We start from the raw sequence: 19,557 nt of genomic DNA, 5'->3' as shown, positions 1-19,557 counted from the left end.
ACACCCCGTCCCCACTGCCCCTTCCTGAGGCTTCCACTCTCTCCTCTTACCCCATGGAGCCTGCCCACCAATCCTTGTCTGTCCTCCCAGCCCCAGCTCTCCAGTGGGCCTATTGTCGACCCATCACTAGTTAGGCTAGAGCTGGAACTGTGGGGCTTAAAAAGGAAAGAAGCAGAGGGGCTTCAGACTCCATGGGGGCAGCTGACTCCACAGAGGGAAGAGGTCTGGGGAATCCCAGGGTGCTACCCAGTAAGGTGTGGTTTAAAGCAGGGGTCCCCAACCTCTGGAATCTAATGCTTGATAATCTGAGGTGGAGCTGATATAATCATAATAATAGAAATAAAGTGCACAATAAATGTAATGCACTTGAATCATCCCCAAACCACCCCCACCCCTCAGTCCATGAAAAACCCAATCCATGGAAAAATTGTCTTTTCCATGAAACCAGGATCCAGGGGAAGCATCAAGGTGGGCCTGGGAATGTCACCACTCAGGGATGAATACAGTCCATCACCTCACACTGAATTCTCTGCAAAAGCTGGGGAAACATGCTAATATTGAAACAAGCATGCATCTATATTATAGCTGAATGCGTGTTTCATATGATTTTTAGGAAATAAAGCACAGCTTCGGGGACAGTTTTTGCCCCCTTCTTGGGTTCTTCAGAGCAGAAATGAAATTTTCCAGATTGAATTAACAAGAAGAAAGAGCTAAAATGGGAAGTTCTTGGATTGAGGGCTGGGCTGCGGCTCTGGGCTCGGAGCCACATCAGCGGCAACTTAAGAGCAGGTCTTTCAACCTCATGTCTTTCAACCCCTGCCCGCTTCTCCCTGGAAGAGTCTGAGAGTTCCTGACTTCTGGAGACAGAGCCCTGGCTGCAGGTCGGGGCTTGGGGGTGAGGCAGGGCAGTTATGCGATGAGAACTCTTCTGTTCCAGGAAAACCAGGACACCCTGCTGGAGGTACAGAGGAGCCAGGCCCTGGATGAGGCTGCCATCAGAATCCAGAGAGTCCTGCGGGGCTACACACACAGGTGCAGGCCCTGCCCCAAGCCCCTCCCCACCCACACATCCACACGCCCTATCCCCTGGACAGGCCTGTACCCCTTAAACCAGGGTCACATGTTCCCGCTGGTCTCTCTCTGGGGGTGACTGAGGCAGAAGAGCTTTTGCAACCTGCTGACCAGGGACACTGCCGTCTGTGTTGGCAGAGAATTTCTAATACACAATTTGAATGTTTAGGGGTGAAGGGCAGAATCTACCAGTGTGGTCTCGACTGTGTTTTGATTCTCCTTCAATTATCTTAGAAAACATATGGATTTGGGTTTATGAGGTGGTTGGTTTTGGAGGGAAGAAAAGAACCATCTTTGACTCAGTTCCCTGGTCAGTAAATAGGTAACGTGTGAATTTCAGCCCAGGTTCAGCAAATCAGCCATATTACTGCCTCCCTGACCCTCACCATGTCCAGTGAAAGTGAAAGTTGCTCAGTCATGTCCCACTCTTTGCAACCCCATGGACTATACAGTTCATGCAATTCTCCAGGCCAGAACACTGGAATGGGTAGCTGTTCCGTTCTCCAAGGGACCTTCCCAACCTAGGGATCAAACCCAGGTCCCCCACATTGCAGGCGGATTCTTTACCAGCTGAGCCAACAGGGAAGCCCAAGAATACTGGAGTGGGTAGCTTATCCCTTCTCCAGGGGACCCTCACCATGTTCAGAGGACTCTGCAGATACCATGATGCTGTTCCCTGCTGTCCCACTGGCCTGTTACCAACCACAGGAAAGCCTGGAAACCCAGACAGGACAAAATAGGAGGAAGTGGCTGAGTCACAGGAACAGAGGCTGTGGGCACCTGTAAGAAGTGTCAGGAGGCAGAGCAGTGTGGCTTGGAAGGCCATACAGGTGCAGGAGTCCCCAGTGGTCTCCAGTGACATTGTGGGGGATGGACTCATTGCTGCCCATCGAGGATGACTTCCTGCTTAGCCTTTTCTGACACAATACAGGTGAGGGTGGGAATCTAGGCTTCCCACTGGGCATTTTCTGGTGTAACTGGGGGTGAGAACCACAGTTGTTTAAATGGTGTTTCACTGGAGCAGACTGGTTATTATCTAAAAGTTTTGTGTCTTGCTAAACTGTCCTTTTTCTGGTCTTTTTACTGGAAAGAGAAGGCTTTTCTTGGCTTTTTTTGGTCTGTTCCCATTGTTATTTCTGGATTTTCTACTTCTTTAGCTCCTAGTCTGGGGTTCATGAGACAAAAAGAAGCTCAGAGAAGTTACCACTGTCTGAGACCCTTAGCTTGTCTTCCTTCTCATCCTCCATCTTTCAGGGTCTTCTTCATATTTGTTTTATGTATAATGTCTAAGGGTTTTTAGTCATAGTTAGCAGGAGAGGTAAGGAAAAGTATATTTACTCCATCTACCCAGAACTGATCACTATTGATAATTGCAGTGTTATTGCTGTTCTGGCCAATGCAATTAGACAAGAACTTTTTTCAAAAGGTATAAATAGAAATCAGGGTTTCTCAACTTCAATACTATTGATATTTATTTTCTTTATCTACTTATTTTTGGCCGTGCTGGATCTTCACTGCTACACACACACTTTCTCTAGTTGTGGTGAGCAGGGGCTGCTCTCTGGTCGCGGTCTACGGGCTTCTCACTGGGGGCTGCTCTGTGGTTGCAGTCTACGGGCTTCTCACTGGGGGCTGCTCTCTGGTTGCAGTCTACGGGCTTTTCACTGCACTGGCTTCTCTTGTTGTGGAACATAGGCTCTAGGGTGGGTGAGCATGGTTTGCCGGCTCCAGAACACAGCCTCAGTAGTTGTGGCGCATGGGCATAGTTGCCCCTCAGCATGTGGAATCTTCCCAGACCAGGGATTGGATTGATGTCCCCTGCATTGCAACGTGGATTCTTAACCACTGGAACCCCAGGGAAGTCCCACTATTGACATTTTGCTTGGATAACTTTTCATTATAGAGGGCTATCCTGGGCATTGTGGGATGTTTAGCAGCATCTAAACTCTACTTACTAAGATGCCAGTAGCATTCTCCTCCCCAACCCCTCAGTCATGGCAACCAAAAATGTGTCTGGACATTGCTGAATGTGCCTGGGGAGCAGAATCACCCCCTCCTGAGGACCACTGGTACATTCGAAAAGAGACAAAATTTTCTTTAGACTATTCGGTTGTTTACTTTGGCCTTATATTAGAATCATCATGTACGTGTGTGTGTACATGCATTAAAACTATTATATGTGCATGCATATATTCTTTGCCCATCAACAAAGATTCTGACTTAATTGGACTGGATGGCACCCAGACATCAATAAATATTGAAGCTCTCCAGAAGATTTTTTTCTTGTTTTTTTTTTTTTTTTGTCTCCCAGTTTTATTAAAGTATAATTAACATACAATACCATATAAGTTTAAGGTGTACCACATAATAGGGAGGCCTGGAGTGCTGCAGTCCATGGGGTCGCAAAGAGTCAGACATGACTAAGCAAATGAACAACAACAACGTAATGATTTTACTTATATCATGAAACGATTACCACAGTGAGACTGTTGTTGTTTAGTCACTAAGTGACATCCAACTCTTTTACACCCCCATGGACTGCAGCCTGCCAGGTTCCTCTGTCTATGGGATTTCCCAGGCAAGAATCCTGGAGTGGGTTGCTGTTTTCTTCTCCAGGGGATCTTTCCAACCCAGAGACTGAACCCACATCTCCTGCATTGGCAGGCAGATTCTTTTTTTTTTTTTTTTTAATATAAATTTATTTTGATTGGAGGTTAATTACTTTACAATATTGTATTGGTTTTGCCATACATCAACATGAATCCGCCACAGGTATACACGTGTTCCCCATCCTGAATCCCCCTCCCTCCTCCCTCCCTGTACCATCCCTCTGGGTCGTCCCAGTGCACCAGCCCCAAGCATCCAGTGCCATGCATCGAACCTGGACTGGTGATTCGTTTCATATATGATATTGTACATGTTTCAATGCCATTCTCCCAAATCATCCCACCCTTTCCCTCTCCAACAGAGTCCATAAGACTGTTCTATACATCAGTTTCTCTTTTGCTGTCTCGTACACAGGGTTATTGTTACCATCTTTCTAAATTCCATATATATGTGTTAGTATACTGTATTGGTGTTTTTCTTTCTGGCTTACTTCACTCTGTATAATAGGTTCCAGTTTCATCCATCTCATTAGAACTGATTCAAATGTATTCTTTTTAATGGCTGAGTAATACTCCATTGTGTATATGTACCACAGCTTTCTTATCCATTTGTCTGATGATGGACATCTAGGTTGCTTCCATGTCCTGGCTATTATAAACAGTGTTGTGATGAACATTGGGGTACACGTGTCTCTTTCAATTCTGGTTTCCTTGGTGTGTATGCCCAGCAGTGGGATTGCTGGATCATAAGGCAGTTCTATTTCCAGTTTTTTAAGGAATCTCCACACTGTTCTCTATAGTGGCTGTACTAGTTTGCATTCCCACCAACAGTGTAAGAGGGTTCCCTTTTCTCCACACCCTCTCCAGCATTCACTGCTTGTAGACTTTTGGATTGCAGCCATTCTGACTGGCGTGAAATGGTACCTCATTGTGGTTTTGATTTGCATTTCTCTGATAATGAGTGATGTTGAGCATCTTTTCATGTGTTTGTTAGCCATCTGTATGTCTTCTTTGGAGAAATGTCTATTTAGTTCTTTGGCCCATTTTTTGATTGGGTCATTTATTTTTCTGGAATTGAGCTGTAGGAGTTGCTTGTATATTTTTGAGATTAGTTGTTTGTCATTTGCTTCATTTGCTATTATTTTCTCCCATTCTAAAGGCTGTCTTTTCACCTTGCTTATAGTTTCCTTTGTTGTGTAGAAGCTTTTAAGTTTAATTAGGTCCCATTTGTTTATTTTTGCTTTTATTTCCATTACTCTGGGAGGTGGGTCATAGAGGATCCTGCTGTGATGTATGTCGGAGAGTGTTTTGCCTATGTTCTCCTCTAGGAGTTTTATAGTTTCTGGTCTTACATTTAGATCTTTAATCCATTTTGAGTTTATTTTTGTGTATGGTGTTAGAAAGTGTTCTAGTTTCATTCTTTTACAAGTGGTTGACCAGTTTTCCCAGCACCACTTGTTAAAGAGATTGTCTTTAATCCATTGTATATTCTTGCCTCCTTTGTCAAAGATAAGGTGTCCATATGTGCGTGGATTTATCTCTGGGCTTTCTATTTTGTTCCATTGATCTATATTTCTGTCTTTGTGCCAGTACCATACTGTCTTGATGACTGTAGCTTTGTAGTAGAGCCTGAAGTCAGGCAGGTTGATTCCTTCAGTTCCATTCTTCTTTCTCAAGATTGGTTTGGCTATTCAAGGTTTTTTGTATTTCCGTACAAATTGTGAAATTATTTGTTCTGGCTCTGTGAAAAACACCATTGGTAGCTTGATAGGGATTACATCGAATCTATAAATTGCTTTGGGTAGTATACTCATTTTCACTATATTGATTCTTCTGATCCATAAACATGGTATATTTCTCCATCTATTAGTGTCCTCTTTGATTTCTTTCACTAGTGTTTTATAGTTTTCTATATATAGGTCTTTAGTTTCTTTAGGTAGATATATTCCTAAATATTTTATTCTTTTCGTTGCAATGGTGAATGGAATTGTTTCCTTAATTTCTCATTATTAGTGTATAGGAATGCAAGGGATTTCTGTGTGTTGATTTTATATCCTGCAACTTTACTATATTCACTGATTAGCTCTAGTAATTTTCTGGTGGAGTCTTTAGGGTTTTCTATGTAGAGAATCACGTCATCTGCAAACAGTGAGAGTTTTACTTCTTTTCCTACTTGGATTCCTTTTGTTTCTTTTTCTGCTCTGACTGCTGTGGCCAAAACTTCCAAAACTATGTTGAATAGTAGTAGTAAAAGTGGGCACCCTTGTCTTGTTCCTGACTTTAGGGGAAGTGCTTTCAGTTTTTCACCATTCAGGATAATGTTTGCTGTGGGTTTGTCATATATAGCTTTTATTATGTTGAGGTATGTTCCTTCTATTCCTGCTTTCTGGAGAGTTTTTTTTTTTTATCATAAATGGATGTTGAATTTTGTCAAAGGCTTTCTCTGTATCTATTGAGATAATCATATGGCTTTTATTTTTCAATTTGTTAATGTGGTGTATTACATTGATTGATTTGTGGATATTGAAGAATCCTTGCATCCCTGGGATAAAGCCCACTTGGTCATGGTGTATGATCTTTTTAATGTGTTGTTGGATTCTGATTGCTAGAATTTTGTTAAGGATTTTTACATCTATGTTCATCAGTGATATTGGCCTGTAGTTTTCTTTCTTTTTTTTTTCGGCATCTTTTTCAGGTTTTGTTATTAGGGTGATGGTGGCCTCATAGAATGAGTTTGGAAGTTTACCTTCCTCTGCAATTTTCTGGAAGAGTTTGAATAGGATAGGTGTTAGCTCTTCTCTAAATTTTTGGTAGAATTCAGCTGTGAAGCCGTCTGGACCTGGGCTTTTGTTTGCTGGAAGATTTCTGATTACAGTTTCAATTTCTGTGCTTGTGATGGGTCTGTTAAGATTTTCTATTTCTTCCTGGTTCAGTTTTGGAAAGTTGTACTTTTCTAAGAATTTGTCCATTTCTTCCACATTGTCCATTGTATTGGCATATAATTTCTGATAGTCTCTTATGATCCTTTGTATTTCTGTGTTGTCTGTTGTGATCTCTCCATTTTCATTCCTAATTTTATTGATTTGATTTTTATCCCTTTGTTTCTTGATGAGTCTGGCTAATGGTTTGTCAATTTTATTTATCCTTTCAAAGAACCAACTTTTGGCTTTGTTGATTTTTTCTATGGTCTCCTTTGTTTCTTTTGCATTTATTTCTGCCCTAATTTTTAAGATGTCTTTCCTTCTACTAACCCTGGGGTTCTTCATTTCTTCCTTTTCTAGTTGCTTTAGGTGTAGAATTAGGTTATTTATTTGACTTTTTTCTTGTTTCTTGAGGTATGCCTGTATTGCTATGAACTTTCCCCTTAGGACTGCTTTTACTGTGTCCCACAGGTTTTGGGTTGTTGTGTTTTCATTTTCATTCGTTTCTATGCATATTTTGATTTCTTTTTTGATTTCTTCTGTGATTTGTTGGTTATTCAGCAGCGTGTTGTTCAGCCTCCATATGTTGGAATTTTTAATAGTTTTTCTCCTGTAATTGAGATCTAATCTTACTGCGTTGTGGTCAGAAAAGATGCTTGGAATGATTTCAATTTTTTTTGAATTTACCAAGGCTAGCTTTATGGCCCAGGATGTGATCTATCCTGGAGAAGGTTCTGTGTGCACTTGAGAAAAAGGTGAAATTCATTGTTTTGTGGTGAAATGTCCTATAGATATCACTTAGGTCTAACTGGTCTATTGTATCATTTAAAGTTTGTGTTTCCTTGTTAATTTTCTGTTTAGTTGATCTATCCATAGGTGTGAGTGGGGTATTAAAGTCTCCCACTATTATTGTGTTATTGTTAATTTCCCCTTTCATACTTGTTAGCATTTGTCTTACATATTGCAGTGCTCCTATATTGGGTGCATATATATTTATAATTGTTATATCTTCTTGGATTGATCCTTTGATCATTATGTAGTGTCCTTCTTTGTCTCTTTCACAGACTTTGTTTTAAAATCTATTTTATCTGATATGAATATTGCTACTCCTGCTTTCTTTTGGTCTCTATTTGCATGGAAAACCTTTTTCCAGCCCTTCACTTTCAGTCTGTATGTGTCCCCTGTTTTGAGGCGGGTCTCTTGTAGACAACATATATAGGGGTCTTGTTTTTGTATCCATTCAGCCAGTCTTTGTCTTTTGGTTGGGGCATTCAACCCATTTATATTTAAGGTAGTTATTGATAAGTATGATCCCATTGCCATTTACTTTACTGTTTTGGGTTCAAGTTTATACACCCTTTTTGTGTTTCCTGTCTAGTGAATATCCTTTAGCATTTGTTGGAGAGCTGGTTTGGTGGTGCTGAATTCTCTCAGCTTTTGCTTGTCTGTAAAGCTTTTTATTTCTCCTTCATATTTGAATGAGATCCTTGCTGGGTACAGTAATCTGGGCTGTAGGTTATTTTCTTTCATCACTTTAAGTATGTCTTGCCATTCCCTCCTGGCTTGAAGAGTTTCTATTGAAAGATCAGCTGTTATCCTTATGGGAATCCCCTTGTGTGTTATTTGTTGTTTTTCCCTTGCTGCTTTTAATATTTGTTCTTTGTGTTTGATCTTTGTTAATTTGATTAATATGTGTCTTGGGGTGTTTCGCCTTGGGTTTATCCTGTTTGGGACTGTCTGGGTTTCTTGGACTTGGGTGATTATTTCCTTCCCCATTTTAGGGAAGTTTTCAACTATTATCTCCTCAAGTATTTTCTCATGGTCTTTCTTTTTGTCTTCTTCTTCTGGGACTCCTATGATTCGAATGTTGGGGCGTTTAACACTGTCCTGGAAGTCTCTGAGATTGTCCTCATTTCTTTTAATTCGTTTTTCTTTTTTCCTCTCTGATTCATTTATTTCTACCATTCTATCTTCTAATTCACTAATTCTATCTTCTGCCTCTGTTATTCTATCCAAGTAAAAATGGGTACTGAAGATTGGGTTCTTAAAGGTACAAAATTGATAACAAATACCAAAAGCAAAGATTAAAAATCTAGAGTAAAGTTTGGAATTTCAAAAATACAATATTAAAGAAAAGAAGAAAAAAAAGAGAAAAAAGAAGTCACAAAAATTATTAAAAAAATATATATATATGAAGTTTGCTTTTAAAAAATAGGGTCTTTTTTTTTTTGCAAAGTAATAGTAGGTTATAAAAGTGAAAATTAAAAGAGTAATAGAGGACTTAAATTTTTTTAAAAATTAAAAAAAAAGAATGATCGTAAAAATAGTAAAAATATATCTAGGACTTTCTCTGGTGTTGTTGTGGGTATTGTGGGATCAGTTCATTTTTGGATAGTTCCTTGGTCCGGCTTATATTTCTCAAGATCTATAGGCCCTTCCTATGTAGTCGGTACTAACTACAGGGTTTTAATCTATTGCACCTGTCACTTCCAAGGCGGTTCCCTCTGTTACAGCTTCTTCTGTTTCCTGGTCTCTTCAGTGTCTGATTTCTGCCCTGACACATAGCGGGTGGTGGTGGACACTTTTTAGGCTCACTTGTTCAGTCACGCTGTGGGGAGGGAGGGACGCTGCAAACAAATTACACTGGTGTGTGTTCGCAGTGTTTCAGCCACACTGGGTCTGCCACTGCTCTCAGCGTGTGTGCCTTCCCTGCCCACACTGCTCAGGCTCTAGGTTGCTCTGCCGGGAACCATCTGAGGCCAGCCCTGGGCTGCATGCACCTCCCAGGTCTAAGCTGCTCAGGTTCAGGCACTCGGGTAGTCCTCAGAGGCAGAGACTCGGTTGGGCCTGAGTCTTGTGCCCTTCCCAGGTCCGAGCAGCTCAGGTGATGAGGTGTTTGGCGAGTGCGGTCACTGAGACTTATTGCCTCCCCTGTCCCTGCAGCTCGGTTTTCTGGGTATACAACCGGCACACCTTCACAGGTGGATGTTGACTGTCCAGAACCCCAAGAAGTCTTGGTTAGCAAAGAAGCCTGCTTGCAGTTTGGTAGATAATGTCTCTCTGGGGCTGCGATTGCCCCCTTCAGGCTCTGGCTGCCTGTCACTGGAGGGGGATGGTCTGCAGCCGGCTAGTTCTGTTCAGTCCTTTGTTCCATGAGTGGTCCTGGTGGTGTCTTAGGGCTTTTCACATGGTAACTATCCCACAGTCTGGTTTGCTAGCCCAAGTTAGTTTGCTCAAATTGCCCTTGGAGCATTCAGGCCAGATTCCTACTCTAAGCAATGCAGCCCGCGCCTCCCTGCCCAGCCCCCGCTTGCTAGTGGCGGGTGCAGGCATCCGCGCTGCTTCTCCGCTGGGGGAGTTACTGTTGGGCTCATAATCTGTGGGTTTTAATTATTTATTTATTTTTCCTGCCTGTTATGTTGCCCTCCGTGCTTCCAAGGCTCGCCACCGACTCGGCAGTGAGAGTGTTTCCTGGTGTTTGGAAACCTCTCTTTTTAAGACTCCCTTCCCGGGACAGAGCTCCGTCCCTACCTCTTTTGTCTCTTTTTTTTGTCTTTTATATTTTTTCCTACCTCCTTTCAAAGACAATGGGCTGCTTTTCTGGGTGCCTGATGTCCTCTGCCAGCATTCAGAAGTTGTTTTGTGGAATTTACTCAGCATTTAAATGTGCTTTTGATGAATTTGTGGGGGAGAAAGTGGTCTCCCTGTTCTATTCCTCCACCATCTTAGGACCGCCTCCTAGCAGGCAGGTTCTTTACCACTGGGCCACCAGAGTTATTATTATATCCATCTTCTCATATAGATACAAAAACGAAAGAAAATTTTTTTTCCTTTTGATGAGAATCCTTCTTAGGGTTTGCTCTAACAACTCTCGTATGTGCCTTGGAGCCGTGTTCACTCTGGTCACCACGTGCATTTCATCCCTCAGATCAGATCAGATCAGTCGCTCAGTCATGTCCGACTCTTTGTGACCCCATGAATCGCAGCATGCCAGGCCTCCCTGTCCATCACCAACTCCCGGAGTTCACTCAGACTCACGTCCATTGAGTCAGTGATGCCATCCAGCCATCTCATCCTCTGTCGTCCCCTTCTCCTCCTGCCCCCAATCCCCCCCAGCATCAGAGTCTTTTCCAATGAGTCAACTCTTCACATGAGGTGGCCAAAGTACTAGAGTTTCAGCTTTAGCATCATTCCTTCCAAAGAAATCCCAGGGCTGATTTCCTTCAGAATGGACTGGTTGGATCTCCTTGCAGTCCAAGGGACTCTCAAGAGTCTTCTCCAACACCACAGTTCAAAAGCATCAATTCTTGGGCGCTCAGCCTTCTTCACAGTCCAACTCTCACATCCATACATGACCACAGGAAAAACCATAGCCTTGACTAGACGGACTTTTGTTGGCAAAGTAATGTCTCTGCTTTTGAATATGCTATCTAGGTTGGTCATAACTTTCCTTCCAAGGAGTAAGCGTCTTTTAATTTCATGGCTGCAGTCACCATCTGCAGTGATTTTGGAGCCCAGAAAAATAAAGTCTGACACTGTTTCCACTGTTTCCCCATCTATTTCCCATGAAGTGGTGGGACCAGATGCCATGATCTTCGTTTTCTGAATGTTGAGCTTTAAGCCAACTTTTTCACTCTCCACTTTCACTTTCATCAAGAGGCTTTTGAGTTCCTCTTCACTTTCTGCCATAAGGGTGGTGTCATCTGCATATGTGAGGTTATTGATATTTCTCCTGGCAATCTTGATTCCAGCGTGTGTTTCTTCCAGTCCAGCGTTTCTCATGATGTACTCTGCATATAAGTTAAATAAACAGGGTGACAATATACAGCCTTGACGTACTCCTTTTCCTATTTGGAACCAGCCTGTTGTTCCATGTCCAGTTCTAACTGTTGCTTCCTGAACTGCATATAAATTTCTCAAGAGGCAGATCAGGTGGTCTGGTATTCCCATCTCTTTCAGAATTTTCCACAGTTTATTGTGATCCACACAGTCAAAGGCTTTGGCATAGTCAATAAAACAGAAATAGATGTTTTTCTGGAACTCTCTTGCTTTTTCCATGATCCAGCAGATGTCAATTTGATCTCTGGTTCCTCTGCCTTTTCTAAAACCAGCTTGAACATCAAGAAGTTCACGGTTCACATATTGCTGAAGCCTGGCTTGGAGAATTTTGAGCATTAGTTTACTAGCGTGTGAGATGAGTGCAATTGTGCGGTAGTTTGAGCATTCTTTGGTATTGCCTTTCTTTTGAATTGGAATGAAAACTGACCTTTTCCAGTCCTGTGGCCACTGCTGAGTTTTCCAAATTTGCTGGCATATTGAGTGCAGCATTTTCACAGCATCGTCTTTCAGGGTTTGAAAGAGCTCAACTGGAATTCCATCACCTCCACTAGCTTTGTTTGTAGTGATGCTTTCTAAGGCCCACTTGACTTCACATTCCAGGATGTCTGGCTCTAGGTCAGTGATCACACCATCATGATTATCTGGGTTGTGAAGATCTTTTTGTACAGTTCTTCTGTGTATTCTTGCCGTCTCTTCTTAATATCTTCTGCTTCTGTTAGGTCCATACCATTTCTGTCCTTTAACTGGAAGTTTGCACATTTTGATGACCTTCATCTAAATCCCCCTCCCCTATTCCCTGAGGGTGACTTTTAATATGATTGAAATCTACTGTTCTAAACCTAAGAAAATACCCTGAAAAATTATTAGAAGTGATAAGAAAACTCAGTTAAGTGTGGAAAGAGAGATACAACCATATGCACCTCTGACTCTCCAGAGGCCAGGTTTCAGATCATCCCTCCATTTTCAGCCCACTTCCCTCTCTGTTGGAGGAAGGCATGGCAACCCACTCCAGTATTCTTGCCTGGAGAAAACCATGGACAGAGGAACCTGGCAGGCTCCAGTCCATTGGGTGGCACAGAGTCGGACGCGACTGAAGTGACTTAGCACTAGCACTTCCTCCTTGTGGAGGGAGCAGTTAGATGGCACTTGCCAGGCTGCCAGCACCTGGGTGCTGCCCTCTGGTTTGACCTGTCCCCAGAAAGGAGCTCTGGTACTAAGATTTCTGACCTGATTTCAGTAGACTCCTGGGCTAGTGGCCAGAGGAGGGGGCAAGGAATAAAAAGTTGGAAACCAGTTTTATACCTTCACAGATCTTTGGGGGTAATGAGGAAATCATTCCTCCTCATTCTAAAAACTGGACTGTCCTCGGGAATTCCCTGGCAGTCCAGGGGTTAGAGCGCCACACTGCCACTGCAGGGGGCACAGGTTTGATCCCTAGTCAGGGAACTAAGATCCCACATGTTGCATAGCATGGCAAAAATAAATAAATAAAAGATATAAGATAAATTTAATAAATAACAGAAACTAGACTGTCCTCATTCACAAATTTATTTGTTGGCAGTAGATTTTTTGTTCCTAACCTTTCAGCCTATAAAGTCTTCTGGAAAAGAAATACCACGTGTATTCATTTTTACCCGAATTTTGTTTTCTCTCTTCCCTTCAAAATCAGTTTCCCTCCCCGCCCCACCCCCAGCCCTGGAGGCTTTTAAAATGCCTGTGGTTGTTACCACTGACTTGCATTTCCCCTTCTAGGAAGGAGTTCCTGAGGCAGAGGCAGGCAGCTGTGACCCTCCAGGCCTGGTGGAGAGGCCACTACAGCCAGCAGAACTTCAAGCTGGTAAGAGAACTCATGTGGGAGGTGGAACCTGCAGGGGCAGGGGACACCTGTCCAGTTAGAAACCAATATCGACCTTTGTTTGTGAGTGTGAGACATTTATTTATGAATGTGAGCACTGGGGCAAGGAGCATCACCAGTCACAAACCTCAGCACCCCACACTCTTCTTAGCAGTGTCAGGTCACGTGTTTGTGGTTTTCAAGTGTTCTCCTGCAGGATCTGAGGCATCTCCAGAGCTAGAATGAGATGTCCTGCTCTGAAATGAGACGGTGGCTGGTTTTTTCCCCCCACTTTGCAGGCAGCAATAGAAGTTAACGGATTGATTATTCTCTGTTTCAAGCACTTCTTCCAAATTTTTTCCTTGACCACAGGCACTGCTAATGAGTGTCTGCTAAGCAAACAAACCAGGGGCACCTTTAACATGCCCTGCTGGGCCTCCTTGACTGCTTGCCTTGGTCATGGCCATGACTATGGCTGGAACACGCAGATGGAAAGGCTACATGGGGCCTGTTGCTCTATGTGCATCATTTTATTTATTATTAAACCGACACTGCATGTCATGGATCTGAGACATAAAGAAATTAAGTCATTTTCCCAAGAGCATGCAGTCAGTAAGCAGCAGAGCTGGAGCTGAGATGCAGGTCTGTGTGACTTGACGGTTGTAAAATGAAGCACAACCCCACACAGACAGCACGCACCAGGGTTGATCTTTGAAAAGCCAATAGAAGTCAGCCCAGAGGCTCAGAGACCTCTGGCCCAGAGTGTGTTTGCAGCATAGAAGTGCGTGCTCATAGTTTATTATTTCCTCTTTATTTTCAAGTTCCCTGTGAGGGAGTTGCTTGATGGAGCAGGCCAAAGGCCTCCACCAGGTCACAGCCCCACACGAGCTGACTGTACTTGGCTGCAGGTGTGAAAAGCAGGACCTCTGCAATCCTGCCACCCACTTGACTTCCAGCCCAGTTCTCTGTCACTAGCCATCAGAAGGGAGAAGGCAATGGCATCCCTCTCCAGTACTCTTGCCTGGAAAATCCCATGGATGGAGGAGCCTGGTAGGCTGCAGTCCACGGGATCGCTAGGAGTCGGACACGACTGAGCGACTTCACTTTCATGCATTGGAGAAGGAAATGGCAACCCTCTCCAGTGTTCTTGCCTGGAGAATCCCAGGGACGGGGGAGCCTGGTGGGCTGCCGTCTGTGGGGTCGCACAGAGTCGGACACGACTGAAGTGACTTAGTAGCAGCAGCAGCCATCAGAAGACCACTCTATCATTTATGCCATGTAAAAGTACTTCTTTAGCACCAATTTCATGCCAGGCTCTAACTGCTTTACAAGTATAAGTCACTTAATCTGCTTGTGTTCACAGGTGTGCAAAATTTTAGCACCAGCACTTTGCCAAAAAGCATGTAACTGTAAAGCTAATTTGCGAGAACACCTTGCCTCTCGCCCTCTGTCCCCTCAGGAAGCCTTTCTCTGCTCTGTGCCCTGCCAGTCCCAGGCCCCTCTGAGAGTGTACGCCCTTCTTGCCTCCGCAGATCCTACTGGGTTTTGAGCGTCTGCAGGCCATTGCCCGGAGCCATCTGCTGGCAAAGCAGTACCAGGCCCTGCGGCAGAGGATGGTCAGGCTTCAGGCCCTCTGCAGGGGCTACCTGGTGCGCCAGCAAGTCCAGGCCAAGAGGAGGGCTGTGGTGGTCATCCAGGCGCATGCCAGGGGCATGGCTGCTCGACGGAACTTCCGGCAGCAGAAAGCCAATGTAGGTGGTCACTGCCCTCTCGGGCAGGTGGGGATGGCTGGGCGCAGATGAAGGAGGGCAGGCAGAAGGAGTGGGCAGCAACATAAGACCATCATCAGACACTCCTGACCCCTCTGGGTCCACAGTTACTACTGTACTGGCCCCCACCATCAGGCACACCCAGCTCATACCCTGGGTGCTGAGGATGCAGCATGGGAGATGGATTATCTCAGTCTTATACCTGGAATCTGGAACTCAAGTTCTTTGGTCCCCTTCCTTTAGCTTTGGGGATGATTTCTCAGCAGCACTGATCAGTCCGCAGGAAGGCTCAGGAAACCAGGGTCAGCTGAGCTATGGGAGGCCACAGCTCCATGGAGGAGGGTGGAGGTGCCTGGTTCCTGGGCGGGTCTGATAGCTTAGGGCAGAGAAATACCAAGAGTAGCCTTCAAGAGAGTGTGGGCAGGAGAGACGGGAGGGCAGGGGGCAAACAAATGTCACTGAGATGTGTATCCCTGCATTGTGACATTTCACCCCTGGGTGGTCCCATTCCCTCCATCCAGAGAGGACCCAAGACTCAACCTCACTCCTCAGAACTCACTCATTGGCAATGGTGATAAAGAAGGGGGCTAGGGTGAAATTCTCTCCTGCTCCATAGATAATACAGGTCCCCTGAGCACAGTACTGGTACAGTGGCCAGAGCGAGAAAGAGTGCAGAGCCTCAGACATGTCAGCAGATGCTCCTACACCTATATGGCCTTGGACAAGCAACAGACCGGGCGGGCCAGAGCCCTCTCCCTGCTTTTAGTGAAGGGACCACGTGGGCCTGAGTGGGTTTTGCAGCTAGGTTCTGGGAATCTGTGGGGTTTGGTGTGGTCCCATGTGGGGACAAGCAAGCATGTCCCTTCTTTACATCTTCTCTGAAACAGGAAGCCCAGGCTGGTTGATCTCCAGTCCCTCTAGCTATTGAAACCTAGGATTTTAAAGGGAAACGTATTGATTTTGACAAATATGGCAGCAGAAGGTTTATTCAGCTTTGTGAGGGGCTTGCCCCCGCTGGGCTGGTGGCAACTGTGGCCCCATGGGGTGTCTGTGCAGGTGCCCCTCGTCATCCCAGCTGAAGAGCAGAAGAGCCCAAGCGCTGTACCCAAAAGGAAGCGTAAGTCCATCTACGACACCATCACCGACACGGAGATGGTGGAGCAGGTGTTTGGCTTCCTGCCTTCCCTGACTGGTGGGCAGGATAGCCCGGCCACACCGGACATTGAGGTAAGTTGGGCCCTGCCAGCCCAGCATGGGATCTTGTGGGGTGCCTGCCCAGTCCCAGGCTTCAGCCAACCTCTAGGCTTTACTGAAAAGCCACGACTTGGCTCGAGGAGTGAGTTCTGTGGTTGTGGGTGAAGATGCAGAGAAAAGAGGAGCGAGGGTCTCTGTGGTCAGCCCCTTTCAAGTTAAGGAGGTGTCTTAGCTGCAAGGCTTCCTAGAGCCTTTACTATGCAAATGTTCTTGGGCTTTCAACTGGGCAGTGTTTCCCACATGTATTTGGCCGCTGTCACAGAGCATCTCATTGGCTGCTGCTCTGCAGAATGAGACCTGCGGGACTAGGGCTGGGGAGCAGAGCAGGAGGATTGGGCAGAGAGGGCAGCTCCAGGGCCGTCCTGTTGACTCTCACTGCATCCCTCAGGAGCTCATCATGCCTGCTCCTCCAAGCTCCACCCACCCACAAACCGTCTGTGCTGTGGGAGCAGCTGGGCATACTTCCCCTGGAGGGGCACCTAAGGGAGGCAGGCAGGAGGCAGCAGGGAGTGGGGGTGTCTGGGGAGCCGAGGTCTACAGGCGGGGGAGGCAGCAAGGAGTGGGGGTGTCTGGGGAGACAAGGTTTACAGGCGGAGGGCTCTGAGGGCAAGCCGCCAGGTACCTGGGGCTCTCATATCAAGGCCCACCCAGCACCTGGCAGCCCACCAGGGATGCACTGAGGATGTGGGCAGGGGGCGGTCCCCAACACAAGGGGGAGTGGGTCATTCTGCACCCTGTCACAAACCAGGCAGGCCCTTCTTGGGGCTCCCTGGCCCCAAGATGTGCACACTGGCAGATCACATCTGAGATGAGAGTGGACCCTTGTCTCTGTCCCAGGATCTGAAGGAGATGACCCAGAAGCTGCCTGAGGTTGACCTAGACACGGTCCCCATGATGGAGGAGCCTGAGGATGACCTGGCTGAGTACACCTTCCCCAAGTTCGCTGTGACCTACTTCCAGAAATCAGCCAGCCACACGCACATCCGGCGGCCCCTCCGATACCCTCTGCTCTACCACGAGGATGACACTGACTGCTCGGTGCCTGGTCCCGTGCTTTCTAGTGGCTCAGGCCTCCCGCTGACTCTGTGGGAGCAACAAAGGGAAAGGATGCTGTGGGCTCTGTGTTGCATGGAGCTGGGTTCCAAGCGGGGGCTCTGTCTCCGTTTTCCCAGGCTGCCCTGGCTGTATGGAGCATCATCCTGCGGTTCATGGGCGACCTTCCGGAGCCAGTGCTCTTCACCAGGAACACCCTGCGTGGCGGCTCAGTGATGCGGCAGATCCACGATGCCCTGGGCAAGGAGGGCAGCACCCAGCCTCCACAACACAGCAGATCAGCACAGGTGCGCCATGAGGGCGGTGCCAAGGGGAGATGCCCTCCCGGTGTCCCCAGGCCCAGGGCCTGGAGAAGCTGGACCAGAAAGGGGAGGCACAGTGTGGAGTGAGCACCGGCCGCAGGACCTAGGGACCCCTAGGGTTTTCAGTCTTGAATTGCATTCGGGAACTCATGAGTCAGGCATTATACCCAGGACTTTGTGAATTTGGAGAAGGTCCTTCAGATGCTGAACACTGAGTTTGACTTAGTCAAACTTGGTGCTTAGTCACTCAGCTGTGTCTGACCCTTTGAGACACCACGGACTGTAGCCTGTCAGGTTCGTCTGTCCATGGGATTCTCCAGGTAAGAATACTGGAGTGGATAATCATTCCCTTCCCCAGGGGATCTTCCCGACTCAGGGATCGAACCCAGGTCTCCTGCATTGCAGGCAGATTCTTTACTGTCTGAGCACCCAGGGAAGCCCTTCAGGAATCAAATGCATAGACCAGTAATAATAACAACAAATGTTACCGACTGTCAACATGCTGTATGCCGGCTGCTTCTCTTCAGTTAATTTCCAGAGGAGCCATCCCTACAAAGTAGGATTATTAAATTTATTGTAGCTAACGAAACTGAGAAGTTAAGTAACTTGCCCCCAAATCACAGTGAATACATGTTACACAGCTGGGCTTTGAATCCACTCCACTGAATTCAAAGACCCAGTTCTTTGAATTTTTCTTTGAATTTTCTTTGAATCTTTCTACACTGCCCTCCGATGAAAGGCTGTTATATCCATTTTTGGTCAGAAGCCCTTCCTAAGGCCTCAGTTTCATGATGTCATCCTAGTGGAATTAACCAAGAATAGTTCAAAGGAATGACACACCAGTGACAGCACTTGGGCCCACCAGCAACGGGAGCCCCACAACGGCCTGTAATTCTGACACCAGTTCCAATGTATATGGGTTTTTTCCACCAAAACTTCTCAGCACCAGCTGGGTGTCCTAAAATTCAACTCGGTTTGGATACTGTCTGCCTGGAGATAGTGTCCGATTCCACAGACGAAGGGCCCAGTCCTTCTAGATTACCCCTACTTTAATGCAAGTTCAGATTGGTCTTTATTTGCTGACTACCTGGCTTGAATCAGACATTCTCACACCTCCTCCTTGGGTTTGATTAATTTGCAAGAGCAGCTCAGAGAATTCAGAGTAACATTGTACTCACTAGCCTACTGGTTTATTATAAAGGATACAAGTCACTACAGCCTGATGAAAGAGGCAAGGTATGAAATGCACAGGGCAAGATATGAAAAAGATTAAGAAACTTGCATGCCCTCTCCAGGTACCACTCCCCAAATCTCCACGTGTTCACCAGCCTGGAAACTCTCTGACCCCTGTCCTTTTGGGTCTTTACAGAGGCCTTACTTCATTGATATGATCAAATAAATCACTGGCCATTGAGCCAGCTGAGCTCAGTTTCACGCCCTTCCCCCCTCCCCTTGACCACTAGCCAGCAGCCCCCATCCTTCAGTTCAGTATCTCAGTCGTGTCTGACTCTTTCCAACCGCATGGACTGCAGCACACCCAAGCCTCCCTGTCTATCACCAACTCCCAGAGCCTATTCAAACTCATGTCCATCAAGTCGGTGATGCCATCCAACCATCTCATCCTCTGTCGTCCCCTTCTCCTCCCGCCTTCTATCTTCTCCAGCATCAGGGTCTTTTCAAATGAGTCAGTTCTTCACATCAGATGGCCAAAGTGTTGGAGTTTCAGCTTCAGCATCAGTCCTTCCAATGAGCACCCAGGAGTGATCTCCTTTAGGATGGACTAGTTGGATCTCCTTGCAGTCCAAGGGACTCTCAAGAGTCTTCTCCAACACCACAGTTCAAAAGCATCAATTCTACAGCGCTCAGCTTTCTTCACCATCCAACTCTCACATCCATACATGACTACTG

At 45.9% G+C, this 19,557-nt stretch overlaps 1 protein-coding gene across 5 annotated transcripts in view; it reads left to right on the top strand.

Moving 5' to 3' along the window:
* Positions 1-19,557, top strand: part of MYO7B (myosin VIIB) — a 102,607-nt gene that overhangs the window by 58,643 nt on the left and 24,407 nt on the right. For all 5 annotated transcript variants that reach the window (XM_061432130.1, XM_061432138.1, XM_061432114.1 and 2 more), the window contains exons 19-24: positions 938-1,032; positions 13,190-13,274; positions 14,804-15,022; positions 16,097-16,267; positions 17,132-17,332; positions 17,467-17,634. In XM_061432130.1, the coding sequence (XP_061288114.1) occupies positions 938-1,032; positions 13,190-13,274; positions 14,804-15,022; positions 16,097-16,267; positions 17,132-17,332; positions 17,467-17,634 (939 nt within the window). The remainder of the gene's footprint in view (positions 1-937; positions 1,033-13,189; positions 13,275-14,803; positions 15,023-16,096; positions 16,268-17,131; positions 17,333-17,466; positions 17,635-19,557) is intronic.

This window comes from Bos javanicus, chromosome 2, assembly GCF_032452875.1.
Source record: "Bos javanicus breed banteng chromosome 2, ARS-OSU_banteng_1.0, whole genome shotgun sequence".
In the NCBI taxonomy this organism is placed as follows: domain Eukaryota; kingdom Metazoa; phylum Chordata; class Mammalia; order Artiodactyla; family Bovidae; genus Bos; species Bos javanicus.
The sequence above is the reverse complement of the archived record's forward strand: the minus strand, read 5'-3'. Positions and strand labels throughout refer to the sequence as shown.